Source organism: Salvelinus fontinalis, unplaced genomic scaffold (genome assembly GCF_029448725.1).
Source record: "Salvelinus fontinalis isolate EN_2023a unplaced genomic scaffold, ASM2944872v1 scaffold_0381, whole genome shotgun sequence".
Taxonomy (NCBI): Eukaryota; Metazoa; Chordata; class Actinopteri; order Salmoniformes; family Salmonidae; genus Salvelinus; species Salvelinus fontinalis.
In genome coordinates this window covers 35001-55131 of record NW_026600590.1, presented here as the reverse complement: position 1 = coordinate 55131, position 20131 = coordinate 35001, and the positions used below count along the sequence as shown (strand labels likewise).

General features: G+C 42.9%; 1 protein-coding gene across 3 annotated transcripts in view; it reads right to left on the bottom strand.

Annotated features, from left to right (window-relative positions):
- LOC129845845 (neuronal acetylcholine receptor subunit alpha-7-like) overlaps nucleotides 1-20131 on the bottom strand; it is a 74174-nt gene that overhangs the window by 33162 nt on the left and 20881 nt on the right. The window contains exon 1 of one of the 3 annotated variants that reach the window (XM_055913768.1): nucleotides 11345-11421. The exons of the other annotated variants lie outside the window; for them this stretch is intronic. Coding sequence (XP_055769743.1) covers nucleotides 11345-11347 — 3 coding nt within the window. The 5' untranslated portion in view covers nucleotides 11348-11421. Of the gene's footprint in view, nucleotides 1-11344; nucleotides 11422-20131 lie in introns of those variants that run through there. 3 annotated transcript variants of the gene reach the window in all.

The following is a 20131-nucleotide window of genomic DNA, read 5'->3' as shown; positions in this document are numbered from 1 at the left end:
AGTTCTGGAGACTACCGTATCTAATACAGACTGTAGAGTTCTGGAGACTACCGTATCTAATACAGACTGTAGAGTTCTGGAGACTACCGTATCTAATACAGACTGTAGAGTTCTGGAAACTACTGTATCTAATACAGACTGTAGAGTTCTGGAGACTACCGTATCTAATACAGACTGTAGAGTTCTGGAGACTGCTGTATCTAATACAGACTGTAGAGTTCTGGAGACTACCGTATCTAATACAGACTGTAGAGTTCTGGAGACTACTGTATCTAATACAGACTGTAGAGTTCTGGAGACTACTGTATCTAATACAGACTGTAGAGTTCTGGAGACTACCGTATCTAATACAGACTGTAGAGTTCTGGAGACTGCTGTATCTAATACAGACCGTAGAGATCTGGAGACTACTGTATCTAATACAGACTGTAGAGTTCTGGAGACTACCGTATCTAATACAGACTGTAGAGTTCTGGAGACTGCTGTATCTAATACAGACTGTAGAGTTCTGGAGACTACTGTATCTAATACAGACTGTAGAGACTACTGTATCTAATACAGACTGTAGAGTTCTGGAGACTACTGTATCTAATACAGACTGTAGAGTTCTGGAGACTACCGTATCTAATACAGACTGTAGAGTTCTGCAGACTACCGTATCTAATACAGACTGTAGAGTTCTGGAGACTACCGTATCTAATACAGACTGTAGAGTTCTGGAGACTACCGTATCTAATACAGACTGTGGAGTTCTGGAGACAACCGTATCTAATACAGCCTGTAGAGTTCTGGAGACTACTGTATCTAATACAGACTGTAGAGACTACCGTATCTAATACAGACTGTAGAGTTCTGGAGACTGCTGTATCTAATACAGACTGTAGAGTTCTGGAGACTACTGTATCTAATACAGACTGTAGAGTTCTGGAGACTGCTGTATCTAATACAGACTGTAGAGTTCTGGAGACTACCGTATCTAATACAGACTGTAGAGTTCTGGAGACTACTGTATCTAATACAGACTGTAGAGATTTGGAGACTACTGTATCTAATACAGACTGTAGAGTTCTGGAGACTACCGTATCTAATACAGACTGTAGAGTTCTGGAGACTACCGTATCTAATACAGACTGTAGAGTTCTGGAGACTACTGTATCTAATACAGACTGTAGAGTTCTGTAGACTACTGTATCTAATACAGACTGTAGAGTTCTGGAGACTACCGTATCTAATACAGACTGTGGAGTTCTGGAGACTGCTGTATCTAATACAGACTGTAGAGTTCTGGAGACTACTGTATCTAATACAGACTGTAGAGTTCTGGAGACTACCGTATCTAATACAGACTGTAGAGTTCTGGAGACTGCTGTATCTAATACTGACTGTAGAGATCTGGAGACTACTGTATCTAATACAGACTGTAGAGTTCTGGAGATTACCGTATCTAATACAGACTGTAGAGACTACTGTATCTAATACAGACTGTAGAGACTGCTGTCTCTAATACAGACTGTAGAGTTCTGGAGACTACCGTATCTAATACAGACTGTAGAGTTCTGGAGACAACCGTATCTAATACAGACTGTAGAGTTCTGGAGACTACTGTATCTAATACATACTGTAGAGTTCTGGAGACAACCGTATCTAATACAGACTGTAGAGTTCTGGAGACTACCGTATCTAATACAGACTGTAGAGTTCTGGAGACTACTGTATCTAATACAGACTGTAGAGTTCTGGAGACTACTGTATCTAATACAGACTGTAGAGTTCTGGAGACTACCGTATCTAATACAGACTGTAGAGTTCTGGAGACTGCTGTATCTAATACAGACTGTAGAGTTCTGGAGACTACTGTATCTAATACCGACTCTTAGAGACTACTGTATCTAATACAGACTGTAGAGTTCTGGAGACTACTGTATCTAATACAGACTGTAGAGTTCTGGAGACTACCGTATCTAATACAGACTGTAGAGTTCTGCAGACTACCGTATCTAATACAGACTGTAGAGTTCTGGAGACTACCGTATCTAATACAGACTGTAGAGTTCTGGAGACTACTGTATCTAATACAGACTATGGAGTTCTGGCTGTGGCTCGTATAAATTTGTCCCTAAACTAACGGATGACTAAACTAAAGAAAACTAAACCGCTGAGGGGGATTTTGTCTCTGGTCTGAGTATCAAAACGCTTGCAGTTAAAATGTGTTTTAAGATGGAAGGCGGCCATCTTGGCAGGGCACAGTGGTAGCATTTGGTCTGTTTTTGTTCCGGAACGGCTTCCAGGAACGATGATGGAGGGAGGGAGGAGGAGGAGGGAGGAGAAGAAGAGAGGGGACAGCGAAGGATGAACATTTAAGTTGGATAAGACGAAGGAGAGAGAGAGAGAGAAAGGGAGAGACAGGAAGACAGCTGATCCCCCTATCCCCTGTTCTACAGGATGACTACAAACCAAACATCAGCCAGAGGAGAAACGTTTGGTTGTTCTCTTTCGTCTTGAGGGTGAATCTCAGCATTAGTGGGCTAAGAGGATAGTATTTAAAACAGACTCCATACTATACTGTACTGAGTGAACGTAGTGGGCTGAGAGGATAGTATTTAAAACAGACTCCATACTATACTGTACTGAGTGAACGTAGTGGGCTGAGAGGATAGTACTTAAAACAGACTCCATACTATACTGTACTGAGTGAACGTAGTGGGCTGAGAGGATAGTACAGACTCCATACTATACTGTACTGAGTGAACGTAGTGGGCTGAGAGGATAGTATTTAAAACAGACTCCATACTATACTGTACTGAGTGAACGTAGTGGGCTGAGAGGATAGTATTTAAAACAGACTCCATACTATACTGTACTGAGTGAACGTAGTGGGCTGAGAGGATAGTATTTAAAACAGACTACATACTATACTGTACTGAGTGAACGTAGTGGGCTGAGAGGATAGTACTTAAAACAGACTCCATACTATACTGTACTGAGTGAACGTAGTGGGCTGAGAGGATAGTACTTAAAACAGACTCCATACTATACTGTACTGAGTGAACGTAGTGGGCTGAGAGGATAGTATTTAAAACAGACTCCATACTATACTGTACTGAGTGAACGTAGTGGGCTGAGAAGGTAGTATTTAAAACAGACTCCATACTATACTGTACTGAGTGAACGTAGTGGGCTGAGAGGATAGTATTTAAAACAGACTCCATACTATACTGTACTGAGTGAACGTAGTGGGCTGAGAGGATAGTACAGACTCCATACTATACTGTACTGAGTGAACGTAGTGGGCTGAGAGGATAGTATTTAAAACAGACTCCATACTATACTGTACTGAGTGAACGTAGAATGCACCAATTTGTAAGTCGCTCTGGATAAGAGCGTCTGCTAAATGACTTAAATGTAAATGTAAATGTGGGCTGAGAGGATAGTACTTAAAACAGACTCCATACTATACTGTACTGAGTGAACGTAGTGGGCTGAGAGGATAGTATTTAAAACAGACTCCATACTATACTGTACTGAGTGAACGTAGTGGGCTGAGAGGATAGTATTTAAAACAGACTCCATACTATACTGTACTGAGTGAACGTAGTGGGCTGAGAGGATAGTACTTAAAACAGACTCCATACTATACTGTACTGAGTGAACGTAGTGGGCTGAGAGGATAGTACTTAAAACAGACTCCATACTATACTGTACTGAGTGAACGTAGTGGGCTGAGAGGATAGTACTTAAAACAGACTCCATACTATACTGTACTGAGTGAACGTAGTGGGCTGAGAGGATAGTATTTAAAACAGACTCCATACTATACTGTACTGAGTGAACGTAGTGGGCTGAGAGGATAGTATTTAAAACAGACTCCATACTATACTGTACTGAGTGAACGTAGTGGGCTGAGAGGATAGTACTTAAAACAGACTCCATACTATACTGTACTGAGTGAACGTAGTGGGCTGAGAGGATAGTATTTAAAACAGACTCCATACTATACTGTACTGAGTGAACGTAGTGGGCTGAGAGGATAGTATTTAAAACAGACTCCATACTATACTGTACTGAGTGAACGTAGTGGGCTGAGAGGATAGTACTTAAAACAGACTCCATACTATACTGTACTGAGTGAACGTAGTGGGCTGAGAGGATAGTATTTAAAACAGACTACATACTATACTGTACTGAGTGAACGTAGTGGGCTGAGAGGATAGTATTTAAAACAGACTCCATACTATACTGTACTGAGTGAACGTAGTGGGCTGAGAGGATAGTACTTAAAACAGACTCCATACTATACTGTACTGAGTGAACGTAGTGGGCTGAGAGGATAGTACTTAAAACAGACTCTATACTATACTGTACTGAGTGAACGTAGTGGGCTGAGAGGATAGTATTTAAAACAGACTCCATACTATACTGTACTGAGTGAACGTAGTGGGCTGAGAGGATAGTATTTAAAACAGACTCCATACTATACTGTACTGAGTGAACGTAGTGGGCTGAGAGGATAGTACTTAAAACAGACTCCATACTATACTGTACTGAGTGAACGTAGTGGGCTGAGAGGATAGTACTTAAAACAGACTCCATACTATACTGTACTGAGTGAACGTAGTGGGCTGAGAGGATAGTATTTAAAACAGACTCCATACTATACTGTACTGAGTGAACGTAGTGGGCTGAGAGGATAGTATTTAAAACAGACTCCATACTATACTGTACTGAGTGAACGTAGTGGGCTGAGAGGATAGTATTTAAAACAGACTCCATACTATACTGTACTGAGTGAACGTAGTGGGCTGAGAGGATAGTATTTAAAACAGACTCCATACTATACTGTACTGAGTGAACGTAGTGGGCTGAGAGGATAGTACAGACTCCATACTATACTGTACTGAGTGAACGTAGTGGGCTGAGAGGATAGTATTTAAAACAGACTCCATACTATACTGTACTGAGTGAACGTAGTGGGCTGAGAGGATAGTACTTAAAACAGACTCCATACTATACTGTACTGAGTGAACGTAGTGGGCTGAGAGGATAGTACTTAAAACAGACTCCATACTATACTGTACTGAGTGAACGTAGTGGGCTGAGAGGATAGTACTTAAAACAGACTCCATACTATACTGTACTGAGTGAACGTAGTGGGCTGAGAGGATAGTACTTAAAACAGACTCCATACTATACTGTACTGATGGAACGTAGTGGGCTGAGAGGATAGTACTTAAAACAGACTCCATACTATACTGTACTGAGTGAACGTAGTGGGCTGAGAGGATAGTACTTAAAACAGACTCCATACTATACTGTACTGAGTGAACGTAGTGGGCTGAGAGGATAGTACTTAAAACAGACTCCATACTATACTGTACTGAGTGAACGTAGTGGGCTGAGAGGATAGTACTTAAAACAGACTCCATACTATACTGTACTGATGGAACGTAGTGGGCTGAGAGGATAGTACAGACTCCATACTATACTGTACTGAGTGAACGTAGTGGGCTGAGAGGATAGTACTTAAAACAGACTCCATACTATACTGTACTGAGTGAACGTAGTGGGCTGAGAGGATAGTATTTAAAACAGACTCCATACTATACTGTACTGAGTGAACGTAGTGGGCTGAGAGGATAGTATTTAAAACAGACTCCATACTATACTGTACTGAGTGAACGTAGTGGGCTGAGAGGATAGTACTTAAAACAGACTCCATACTATACTGTACTGAGTGAACGTAGTGGGCTGAGAGGATAGTACTTAAAACAGACTCCATACTATACTGTACTGAGTGAACGTAGTGGGCTGAGAGGATAGTACTTAAAACAGACTACATACTATACTGTACTGAGTGAACGTAGTGGGCTGAGAGGATAGTACAGACTCCATACTATACTGTACTGAGTGAACGTAGTGGGCTAAGAGGATAGTATTTAAAACAGACTCCATACTATACTGTACTGAGTGAACGTAGTGGGCTGAGAGGATAGTATTTAAAACAGACTCCATACTATACTGTACTGAGTGAACGTAGTGGGCTGAGAGGATAGTACTTAAAACAGACTCCATACTATACTGTACTGAGTGAACGTAGTGGGCTGAGAGGATAGTACTTAAAACAGACTCCATACTATACTGTACTGAGTGAACGTAGTGGGCTGAGAAGATAGTACAGACTCCATACTATACTGTACTGAGTGAACGTAGTGGGCTAAGAGGATAGTATTTAAAACAGACTCCATACTATACTGTACTGAGTGAACGTAGTGGGCTGAGAGGATAGTACTTAAAACAGACTCCATACTATACTGTACTGAGTGAACGTAGTGGGCTGAGAGGATAGTATTTAAAACAGACTCCATACTATACTGTACTGAGTGAACGTAGTGGGCTGAGAGGATAGTACAGACTCCATACTATACTGTACTGAGTGAACGTAGTGGGCTGAGAGGATAGTACTTAAAACAGACTCCATACTATACTGTACTGAGTGAACGTAGTGGGCTGAGAGGATAGTACTTAAAACAGACTCCATACTATACTGTACTGAGTGAACGTAGTGGGCTGAGAAGATAGTACAGACTCCATACTATACTGTACTGAGTGAACGTAGTGGGCTAAGAGGATAGTATTTAAAACAGACTCCATACTATACTGTACTGAGTGAACGTAGTGGGCTGAGAGGATAGTACTTAAAACAGACTCTATACTATACTGTACTGAGTGAACGTAGTGGGCTGAGAGGATAGTACAGACTCCATACTATACTGTACTGAGTGAACGTAGTGGGCTGAGAGGATAGTACTTAAAACAGACTCCATACTATACTGTACTGAGTGAACGTAGTGGGCTGAGAGGATAGTACTTAAAACAGACTCCATACTATACTGTACTGAGTGAACGTAGTGGGCTGAGAGGATAGTACTTAAAACAGACTCCATACTATACTGTACTGAGTGAACGTAGTGGGCTGAGAGGATAGTATTTAAAACAGACTCCATACTATACTGTACTGAGTGAACGTAGTGGGCTGAGAGGATAGTATTTAAAACAGACTCCATACTATACTGTACTGAGTGAACGTAGTGGGCTGAGAGGATAGTACTTAAAACAGACTCCATACTATACTGTACTGAGTGAACGTAGTGGGCTGAGAGGATAGTACTTAAAACAGACTCCATACTATACTGTACTGAGTGAACGTAGTGGGCTGAGAGGATAGTATTTAAAACAGACTCCATACTATACTGTACTGAGTGAACGTAGTGGGCTGAGAGGATAGTATTTAAAACAGACTCCATACTATACTGTACTGAGTGAACGTAGTGGGCTGAGAGGATAGTATTTAAAACAGACTCCATACTATACTGTACTGAGTGAACGTAGAATGCACCAATTTGTAAGTCGCTCTGGATAAGAGCGTCTGCTAAATGACTTAAATGTAAATGTAAATGTGGGCTGAGAGGATAGTACTTAAAACAGACTCCATACTATACTGTACTGAGTGAACGTAGTGGGCTGAGAGGATAGTACTTAAAACAGACTCCATACTATACTGTACTGAGTGAACGTAGTGGGCTGAGAGGATAGTACAGACTCCATACTATACTGTACTGAGTGAACGTAGTGGGCTGAGAGGATAGTACTTAAAACAGACTCCATACTATACTGTACTGAGTGAACGTAGTGGGCTGAGAAGGTAGTATTTAAAACAGACTCCATACTATACTGTACTGAGTGAACGTAGTGGGCTGAGAGGATAGTATTTAAAACAGACTCCATACTATACTGTACTGAGTGAACGTAGTGGGCTGAGAGGATAGTATTTAAAACAGACTCCATACTATACTGTACTGAGTGAACGTAGAATGCACCAATTTGTAAGTCGCTCTGGATAAGAGCGTCTGCTAAATGACTTAAATGTAAATGTAAATGTGGGCTGAGAGGATAGTACTTAAAACAGACTCCATACTATACTGTACTGAGTGAACGTAGTGGGCTGAGAGGATAGTACTTAAAACAGACTCCATACTATACTGTACTGAGTGAACGTAGTGGGCTGAGAGGATAGTATTTAAAACAGACTCCATACTATACTGTACTGAGTGAACGTAGTGGGCTGAGAGGATAGTATTTAAAACAGACTCCATACTATACTGTACTGAGTGAACGTAGTGGGCTGAGAGGATAGTATTTAAAACAGACTCCATACTATACTGTACTGAGTGAACGTAGTGGGCTGAGAGGATAGTATTTAAAACAGACTCCATACTATACTGTACTGAGTGAACGTAGTGGGCTGAGAGGATAGTATTTAAAACAGACTCCATACTATACTGTACTGAGTGAACGTAGTGGGCTGAGAGGATAGTATTTAAAACAGACTCCATACTATACTGTACTGAGTGAACGTAGTGGGCTGAGAGGATAGTATTTAAAACAGACTCCATACTATACTGTACTGAGTGAACGTAGTGGGCTGAGAGGATAGTACAGACTCCATACTATACTGTACTGAGTGAACGTAGTGGGCTGAGAGGATAGTACTTAAAACAGACTCCATACTATACTGTACTGAGTGAACGTAGTGGGCTGAGAGGATAGTATTTAAAACAGACTCCATACTATACTGTACTGAGTGAACGTAGTGGGCTGAGAGGATAGTATTTAAAACAGACTCCATACTATACTGTACTGAGTGAACGTAGTGGGCTGAGAGGATAGTACTTAAAACAGACTCCATACTATACTGTACTGAGTGAACGTAGTGGGCTGAGAGGATAGTATTTAAAACAGACTCTATACTATACTGTACTGAGTGAACGTAGTGGGCTGAGAGGATAGTATTTAAAACAGACTCCATACTATACTGTACTGAGTGAACGTAGTGGGCTGAGAGGATAGTATTTAAAACAGACTCCATACTATACTGTACTGAGTGAACGTAGTGGGCTGAGAGGATAGTACTTAAAACAGACTCCATATTATACTGTACTGAGTGAACGTAGTGGGCTGAGAGGATAGTACTTAAAACAGACTCCATATTATACTGTACTGAGTGAACGTAGTGGGCTGAGAGGATAGTACTTAAAACAGACTCCATACTATACTGTACTGAGTGAACGTAGTGGGCTGAGAGGATAGTATTTAAAACAGACTCCATACTATACTGTACTGAGTGAACGTAGTGGGCTGAGAGGATAGTACTTAAAACAGACTCCATACTATACTGTACTGAGTGAACGTAGTGGGCTGAGAGGATAGTATTTAAAACAGACTCCATACTATACTGTACTGAGTGAACGTAGTGGGCTGAGAGGATAGTACTTAAAACAGACTCCATACTATACTGTACTGAGTGAACGTAGTGGGCTGAGAGGATAGTATTTAAAACAGACTCCATACTATACTGTACTGAGTGAACGTAGTGGGCTGAGAGGATAGTATTTAAAACAGACTCCATACTATACTGTACTGAGTGAACGTAGTGGGCTGAGAGGATAGTACTTAAAACAGACTCCACAGACTCCAAAACAGCAAGTCGGCACCTCAGGAGTAAATGTCAGTTGGCTTTTTTGCACGTCCGGTGAACAGGTCAGGGTTCCATAGCCGCAGGCAGAACAGTTGAAACTGGAGCAGCAGCAAGGCCCCACTACTGTACTGAGTGAACGTAGTGGGCTGAGAGGATAGTACTTAAAACAGACTCCATACTATACTGTACTGAGTGAACGTAGTGGGCTGAGAGGATAGTATTTAAAACAGACTCCATACTATACTGTACTGAGTGAACGTAGTGGGCTGAGAGGATAGTATTTAAAACAGACTACATACTATACTGTACTGAGTGAACGTAGTGGGCTGAGAGGATAGTATTTAAAACAGACTCCATACTATACTGTACTGAGTGAACGTAGTGGGCTGAGAGGATAGTATTTAAAACAGACTCCATACTATACTGTACTGAGTGAACGTAGTGGGCTGAGAGGATAGTATTTAAAACAGACTCCATACTATACTGTACTGAGTGAACGTAGTGGGCTGAGAGGATAGTACTTAAAACAGACTCCATACTATACTGTACTGAGTGAACGTAGTGGGCTGAGAGGATAGTATTTAAAACAGACTCCATACTATACTGTACTGAGTGAACGTAGTGGGCTGAGAGGATAGTACAGACTCCATACTATACTGTACTGAGTGAACGGTGCGTGTTAATGACAATGCTACACTAAAGACAGGGAGCTCATTCGTAAGCAGAGCGTGCACGCGCACGCACTAATTACACCCTGCGTGTAAATATCTAGGAGGTATGCTAATGACAGAACAGTACCAGCGTGGTCATCCCACCTCGATATCTCTTAATGAGACCATACTTCAGAGATACACAATCTAAAGTGCTACAGACACGCATCGTAGTCAGGATCTGATGATACTGGAAAAACCCTAACTTCCACTCCCTTAGAATCCCATGGACATCAACGTAAGACTAAGTGAAGTTAGGACGTTGGAAGTTAGGATTCACCCCGCTGTGTCACAAAGCAGGCTGTCATCTGAAACCCAGTCTGTGACGAAGAGTCTTTGAGACGCAGGTCTACAGTACTAACAGTAGAGGGAAGCTAGCAGGTCTACAGTACTAACAGTAGAGGGAAGCTAGCAGGTCTACAGTACTAACAGTAGAGGGAAGCTAGCAGGTCTACAGTACTAACAGTAGAGGGAAGCTAGCAGGTCTACAGTACTAACAGTAGAGGGAAGCTAGCAGGTCTACAGTACTAACAGTAGAGGGAAGCTAGCAGGTCTACAGTACTAACAGTAGAGGGAAGCTAGCAGGTCTACAGTACTAACAGTAGAGGGAAGCTAGCAGGTCTACAGTACTAACAGTAGAGGGAAGCTAGCAGGTCTACAGTACTAACAGTAGAGGGAAGCTAGCAGGTCTACAGTACTAACAGTAGAGGGGAGCTAGCAGGTCTACAGTACTAACAGTAGAGGGAAGCTAGCAGGTCTACAGTACTAACAGTAGAGGGAAGCTAGCAGGTCTACAGTACTAACAGTAGAGGGAAGCTAGCAGGTCTACAGTACTAACAGTAGAGGGAAGCTAGCAGGGTGGTCCTGACATGACAGTCCACAGTCCCTCCCTCCCCCAGGCGATATCTCCCCCGCTCTCTCTATCTCTCCGTCTCAGCTTCATGTCCTGTTCTCTCCTCTCCTCTTCTGTCCTGTGCAGACTAGTATTATTTAATCTCCCTCACCTCTTTATCTTCACTCTCTCTCCATCTCTCTACTCATCTCTCCTCTCTCTCTATCTCTCTACTCATTTCTCCTCTCCCCCAGCTGTGCAGCAGCTTACCATGTAAGTCCATTCTCAACAACCAGGCTGGTAAACACAATGTCCTTCCTCTGCTGTCTGCTACAACAGTTATCTTGGTTTTATTATCAATGTCCTTCCTCTGCTGTCTGCTACAACAGTTATCTTGGTTTTATTATCAATGTCCTTCCTCTGCTGTCTGCTACAACAGTTATCTTGGTTTTATTATCAATGTCCTTCCTCTGCTGTCTGCTACAACAGTTATCTTGGTTTTATTATCAATGTCCTTCCTCTGCTGTCTGCTACAACAGTTATCTTGGTTTTATTATCAATGTATTTCCTCTGCTGTCTGCTACAACAGTTATCTTGGTTTTATTATCAATGTCCTTCCTCTGCTGTCTGCTACAACAGTTATCTTGGTTTTATTATCAATGTCCTTCCTCTGCTGTCTGCTACAACAGTTATCTTGGTTTTATTATCAATGTATTTCCTCTGCTGTCTGCTACAACAGTTATCTTGGTTTTATTATCAATGTATTTCCCCCTACGTTACACCTTACCGCTTTGTTTTGGTTGAGAAGAAACCCAATGGGATCGCTCTAACCTCCCCATCAGAGTGCTCTGATTGGATCAGGGTAGTGATTGACGACACATACTATCCAATGAATGAGTGTAGGAAATGAAAACTGTGAAAACGTAATCCTGTGTAATATAAAATCCAATCACCGTTCACCTCGCGAGCAACGACTTGATGAAAATACTACATTTGAATACCTCCCAAATAGCATATTTAATCTGGGAAACTCCAGGAACTACACCTCCCGTTACCTCAGTTGGGAATACCAGGGAAAATTTACGACTCTATAGCCTGCCTGTGGTTTAATGAACAATACACAGACAAGGAAAATGGAAGCTGCCTAAAATGCAATCTAAAATGCAATCTATCCTTGTCACCTCAACAGCATGCTGAAAACACACCGATTTAATACTTTACAAATGGCACCCTATTCCCTATATAGTGCACTACTTTTGACCAGTTCCCATAGGGCTCTTTCGGGAATAGGGTGCCAATTAGAGCACATATTCAGGCTGTAATACCTCACATACAGTGCATGTGATCAGGGAAATCCAGGATTACCAGTCCCATCCCTGTTGGGAATCCCTGGGGACAAACTATAGCTTCCTGCCCTGATGTGTGTATTAAAGAACATCATGGACAACAAGACCAGAACTCTCTCTAGGACATCCAATCACATGACTAGAAAAACAATAGACACCCAGTCACATGACTAGAAGAACAATAGACATCCAATCACATGACTAAAAGAACAATAGACACCCAGTCACATGACTAAAATAACAATAGACATCCAATCACATGACTAAAAGAACAATAGACATCCAGTCACATGACTAAAAGAACAATAGACAACCAATCACATGACTAAAAGAACAATAGACATCCAGTCACATGACTAAAAGAACAATAGACAACCAATCACATGACTAAAAGAACAATAGACATCCAGTCACATGACTAAAAGAACAATAGACAACCAATCACATGACTAAAAGAACAATAGACACCCAATCACATGACTAAAAGAACAATAGACACCCAATCACATGACTAAAAGAACAATAGACATCCAGTCACATGACTAAAAGAACAATAGACACCCAATCACATGACTAAAAGAACAATAGACACCCAATCACATGGCTAAAAGAACAATAGACACCCAATCACATGACTAATATAACAATAGACACCCAATCACATGACTAAAAGAACAATAGACACCCAGTCACATGACTAAAAGAACAATAGACATCCAATCACATGACTAAAAGAACAATAGACACCCAGTCACATGACTAAAAGAACAATAGACACCCAATCACATGACTAAAAGAACAATAGACACCCAATCACATGACTAAAAGAACAATAGACATCCAATCACATGACTAAAAGAACAATAGACACCCAATCACATGACTAAAAGAACAATAGACACCCAATCACATGACTAAAAGAACAATACATCTGACAAGCCCTGATTCTAAATATCGCTTCCTCCTTTTGTCCCTCTGTCTCTCTGTCCTTCCTCTCTCTCTAAATGAACAGATTGGTTAGAAGGACTGTTTTGTCCCTCTGTCTCTCTGTCCTTCCTCTCTCTCTCTCTAAATGAACAGATTGGTTAGAAGGACTGTTTTGTCCCTCTGTCTCTCTGTCCTTCCTCTCTCTCTCTAAATGAACAGATTGGTTAGAAGGACTGTTTTGTCCCTCTGTCTCTCTGTCCTTCCTCTCTCTCTCTAAATGAACAGATTGGTTAGAAGGACTGTTTTGTCCCTCTGTCTCTCTGTCCTTCCTCTCTCTCTCTAAATGAACGGATTGGTTAGAAGGACTGTTTTGTCCCTCTGTCTCTCTGTCCTTCCTCTCTCTCTCTAAATGAACAGATTGGTTAGAAGGACTGTTTTGTCCCTCTGTCTCTCTGTCCTTCCTCTCTCTCTCTAAATGAACAGATTGGTTAGAAGGACTGTTTTGTCCCTCTGTCTCTCTGTCCTTCCTCTCTCTCTCTAAATGAACAGATTGGTTAGAAGGACTGTTTTGTCCCTCTGTCTCTCTGTCCTTCCTCTCTCTCTCTAAATGAACAGATTGGTTAGAAGGACTGTTTTGTCCCTCTGTCTCTCTGTCCTTCCTCTCTCTCTCTAAATGAACAGATTGGTTAGAAGGACTGTTTTGTCCCTCTGTCTCTCTGTCCTTCCTCTCTCTCTCTAAATGAACAGATTGGTTAGAAGGACTGTTTTGTCCCTCTGTCTCTCTGTCCTTCCTCTCTCTCTCTCTAAATGAACAGATTGGTTAGAAGGACTGTTTTGTCCCTCTGTCTCTCTGTCCTTCCTCTCTCTCTCTAAATGAACAGATTGGTTAGAAGGACTGTTTTGTCCCTCTGTCTCTCTGTCCTTCCTCTCTCTCTCTAAATGAACAGATTGGTTAGAAGGACTGTTTTGTCCCTCTGTCTCTCTGTCCTTCCTCTCTCTCTCTAAATGAACGGATTGGTTAGAAGGACTGTTTTGTCCCTCTGTCTCTCTGTCCTTCCTCTCTCTCTCTAAATGAACAGATTGGTTAGAAGGACTGTTTTGTCCCTCTGTCTCTCTGTCCTTCCTCTCTCTCTCTAAATGAACAGATTGGTTAGAAGGACTGTTTTGTCCCTCTGTCTCTCTGTCCTTCCTCTCTCTCTCTAAATGAACAGATTGGTTAGAAGGACTGTTTTGTCCCTCTGTCTCTCTGTCCTTCCTCTCTCTCTCTAAATGAACAGATTGGTTAGAAGGACTGTTTTGTCCCTCTGTCTCTCTGTCCTTCCTCTCTCTCTCTAAATGAACAGATTGGTTAGAAGGACTGTTTTGTCCCTCTGTCTCTCTGTCCTTCCTCTCTCTCTCTAAATGAACAGATTGGTTAGAAGGACTGTTTTGTCCCTCTGTCTCTCTGTCCTTCCTCTCTCTCTCTAAATGAACAGATTGGTTAGAAGGACTGTTTTGTCCCTCTGTCTCTCTGTCCTTCCTCTCTCTCTCTAAATGAACAGATTGGTTAGAAGGACTGTTTTGTCCCTCTGTCTCTCTGTCCTTCCTCTCTCTCTCTAAATGAACAGATTGGTTAGAAGGACTGTTTTGTCCCTCTGTCTCTCTGTCCTTCCTCTCTCTCTCTAAATGAACAGATTGGTTAGAAGGACTGTTTTGTCCCTAGAATGTGTGTGTGTGTGTAAGTGTGTAAGTGTGTGTATGAGCCAGAAAGTGAGTTGTGGGACAGAGGGCAATGGGTTGCTCTGTGTGTGTGTGTGTGTGTGTGTGTGTGTGTGTGTGTGTGTGTGTGTGTGTGTGTGTGTGTGTGTGTGTGTGTGTGTGTGTGTGTGTGTGTGTGTGTGTGTGTGTGTCAGACGGTGAGTGTTGTGACCTGTCCCACTTCCTCTCCTTCCTCCAGATGGAGCTACGGTCATGGTGAGCCACGCTCCTACATTATTCACACACACACACACACACACACACACACACACACACACACACACACACACACACACACACACACACACACACACACACACACACACACACACACACACACACACACACACACACACACACACACACACACACACACACACACACACACACACACACACACACACACCTCAACAACAAAAGGCCAAATCAGCCCCACTCATAACTTCTCTGCTGGTCATCTATAATGGAGCGTAGAAATACACTACTATGATAAGAAAGTAGTGAAGCAACACCAGTAAGGACCAATCACACTGGAGTTCAGGCCTCCACCAAGCTTTCAGAGTTTGCACTTTTGGGACTATTTCATTGCACCAGGCAAGCTCAATAAACAAATTCGCGTTCCCTCTCTTTCACGCACACGTCCACGCGTGTGTGCACGCGCACACGCACACACACACATAAGTTTAGCGGTGGAGAGGAGCAGCAGCTGGCTCGGAGGCGCAGCCTGTGAACTGATTGAGAGGAAGCCACGCGTTCACAGTTTCACAGCCATACAGCCTATGAGCCCTCGCCATCTGTGGCCAGGCTGGGACCGAGCGGAGGACGAGCGGCCATGTTTTTATCTATGCAGTTTAGAGTGAGAAAGCTCACACAACATATTGAATATCATTAACAGAGTCTGAGGTTTCACTAATCTCCTGTTGAAATATAACCACATTGGAGGTTGTAAAACATTCCCTGTTTTCCAATCCACTGTCGATAACATTGAAATTAACATTTCACCCTGGGAATTCGAGGAATATTCTGAAATATTCAGGGAATGTCGTGGTAATATTCTGGGACTGTCGTGGTAATATTCTGGGAATGTCGTGGTAATATTCTGGGAATGTCGTGGTAATATTCTGGGAATGTCGTGGTAATATTCTGGGAATGTCGTGGTAATATTCTGGGAATGTCGTGGTAATATTCTGGGAATGTCGTGGTAATATTCTGGGAATGTCGTGGTAATATTCTGGGAATGTCGTGGTAATATTCTGGGGATGTCGTGGTAATATTCTGGGGATGTCGTGGTAATATTCTGGGAATGTCGTGGTAATATTCTGGGAATGTCGTGGTAATATTCTGAGAATGTTCAGGGTTGGTTTATCTCCCACCTCCACAGGGACCCAGGAGCATACAGTTACATGTTGTGAAAATACCAGACGCCATGTCCTGTCCTGATCACAGTGAAACAGCATGGGAAATGAATACTACACAGGAGCCATACGTACCATGCAACCTTAATGCTGCTCACACCATGCAGGTATAATGAGCCAGGAGAGAAAATATGCCCTGAGATGTGTGACTGGGTGTCAGTGTTGGGTTTGTGGCTTTGTGGTTTTGCTAAGGTAAGAATCAGGGCAAGAGGTTAGATATATGGTAGGTTAATATAGATATGATAGGTTAAAAGAGATATGGTAGGTCAATAGATATATGGTACGTCACTAGAGATATGTTAGGTTAATAGAGATATGGTAGGTAAATACAGATATGGTAGGCCACAGATATGGTATGTCAATACTGTAAGTTACAGATATGGTAGGTCAATACTGTAGGCCACAGATATGGTACGTCAATACTGTAAATTACAGATATGGTACGTCAATACTGTAAATTACAGATATGGTACGTCAATACTGTAAGTTACAGATATGGTTGGTTAATACTGTAGGTCACAGATATGGTTGGTCAATACTGTAGGTTACAGATATGGTAGATTACTGATATGGTTGGTCAATACTGTAGGTTACAGATATGGTTGGTCAATACTGTAGGTTACAGATATGGTTGGTCAATACTGTAGGTTACAGGTATGGTTGGTCAATACTGTAGGTTACAGATATGGTTGGTCAATACTGTAGTTTACAGATATGGTTGATCAATACTGTAGGTTACTGATATGGTTGGTCAATACTGTAGGTTACAGATATGGTTGGTCAATACTGTAGGTTACTGATATGGTAGGTCAATACTGTAGGTTACAGATATGGTTGGTCAATACTGTAGGTTACTGATATGGTAGGTCAATACTGTAGGTTACAGATATGGTTGGTCAATACTGTAGGTTACTGATATGGTAGGTCAATACTGTAGGATACAGATATGGTTGGTCAATACTGTAGGTTACAGATATGGTAGGTCAATACCGTAGGTTACAGATATGGTAGGTCAATACCGTAGGTTACATATATGGTAGGTCAATACTGTAGGTTACAGATATGGTTGGCCAATACTGTAGGTTACAGATATGGTAAGTTACTGATATGGTTGGTCAATACTGTAGGTTACAGATATGGTAGGTTACTGATATGGTTGGTCAATACTGTAGTTTACAGATATGGTAGGTCAATACTGTAGGTTACAGATATGGTAGGTTACAGATATGGTTGGTCAATACTGTAGGTTACAGATATGGTAGGTTACAGATATGGTAGGTTACAGATATGGTTGGTCAATACTGTAGGTTACAGATATGGTAGGTTACTGATATGGTAGGTCAATACTGTAGGTTACAGATATGGTAGGTTACAGATATGGTTGGTCAATACTGTAGGTTACAGATATGGTAGGTTACTGATATGGTAGGTCAATACTGTAGGTTACAGATATGGTAGGTTACAGATATGGTTGGTCAATACTGTAGGTTACAGATATGGTTGGTCAATACTGTAGGTTACAGATATGGTTGGTCAATACTGTAGGATACAGATATGGTTGGTCAATACTGTAGGATACAGATATGGTTGGTCAATACTGTAGGTTACAGATATGGTTGGTCAATACTGTAGATTACAGATATGGTTGGTCAATACTGTAGGATACAGATATGGTTGGTCAATACTGTAGGATACAGATATGGTTGGTCAATTGGTTAGACAGTCAGGAAAGATGGAGGAACTTACAATACAGCGGTGTGTGTGTGTGTGTGTGTGTGTGTGTGTGTGTGTGTGTGTGTGTGTGTGTGTGTGTGTGTGTGTGTGTGTGTGTGTGTGTGTGTGCGTGTGTGTGCGTGTGCGTTCACGTGCGTGTGCGTGTGTGTGTGTGGGTGTAAGACACAAAAAGACAGCTGCTCTGACTGATGATCCTCCAGGAATTGTTGTTGTTGTAACAGCCAACTGGAGAGACAGAGAGATGGAGAACGATGGAGGAGATGAGAGAGAGGGAGGAGAGAGATGGAGAACGATGGAGGAGGTGAGAGAGAGGGAGGAGAGAGAGAGATGGAGAACGATGGAGGAGGTGAGAGAGAGGGAGGAGAGAGATGGAGAACGATTGAGGGGGTGAGAGAGAGGGAGGAGAGAGATGGAGAACGATGGAGGAGGTGAGAGAGAGGGAGGAGAGACAGATAGATGGAGAACGATGGAGGAGGTGAGAGAGAGGGAGGAGAGACAGAGAGATGGAGAACGATGGAGGAGGTGAGAGAGAGGGAGGAGAGACAGAGAGATGGAGAACAATGGAGGAGGTGAGAGAGAGGGAGGAGAGAGATGGAGAACGATTGAGGGGGTGAGAGAGAGGGAGGAGAGAGATGGAGAACGATGGAGGAGGTGAGAGAGAGGGAGGAGAGAGATGGAGAACGATGGAGGAGGTGAGAGAGAGGGAGGAGAGACAGAGAGATGGAGAACGATGGAGGAGGTGAGAGAGAGGGAGGAGAGACAGAGAGATGGAGAACGATGGAGTAGGTGAGAGAGAGGGTGGAGAGACAGAGAGATGGAGAACGATGGAGTAGGTGAGAGAGAGGGAGGAGAGACAGAGAGATGGAGAACGATGGAGGAGGTGAGAGAGAGGGAGGAGAGAGATGGAGAACGATGGAGGAGGTGAGAGAGAGGGAGGAGAGAGATAAAGAACGATTGAGGGGGTGAGAGAGAGGGATGAGAGACAGAGATGGAGAACGATTGAGGGGGTGAGAGAGAGGGAGGAGAGAGATGGAGAACGATGGAGGAGGGGGGAGAGAGATGGTGAGGGAGATGGAGAACGATGGAGGATGGGGGAGAGAGATGGTGAGGGAGATGGAGAACGATGGAGGAGAGACAGAGAGATGGAGAACGATGGAGTAGGTGAGAGAGAGGGAGGAGAGACAGAGAGATGGAGAACGATGGAGGAGGTGAGAGAGAGGGAGGAGAGAGATGGAGAACGATGGAGGGGGTGAGAGAGAGGGAGGAGAGAGATGGAGAACGATGGAGGAGGGGGGAGAGAGAGGGTGAGGGAGATGGAGAACGATGGAGGAGAGACAGAGAGATGGAGAACGATGGAGGAGGTGAGAGAGAGGGAGGAGAGAGATGGAGAACGATGGAGGGGGTGAGAGAGAGGGAGGAGAGAGATGGAGAACGATGGAGGAGGGGGGAGAGAGAGGGTGAGGGAGATGGAGAACGATGGAGGAGGGGGGAGAGAGAGGGTGAGGGAGATGGAGGAGGTGAGAGAGAGGGAGGAGAGAGATGGAGAACGATGGAGGGGGTGAGAGAGAGGGAGGAGAGAGATGGAGAACGATGGAGGAGGGGGGAGAGAGAGGGTGAGGGAGATGGAGAACGATGGAGGAGGGGGGAGAGAGAGGGTGAGGGAGAAAGACAGAAAGGAAGCAGGAGAGAGAAAAAGAGATGCAAGTGAAAGAGACAGAGAGAAAGAAACAGAGGATGAGGGAGAACAAGAGAGTGAGAGAGAGAGAAAGTGTGTGAGAGAGAGAGAGAGGAAGAGAGAGGGAGAGAGACAGGCTCAGTGAGCACTGCCTTGCCATTGAGAAGGGTAGACACAGGAAAACCTGGCTCCCTGTAGAGGAAAGGCTGTGCAACCACTGCAC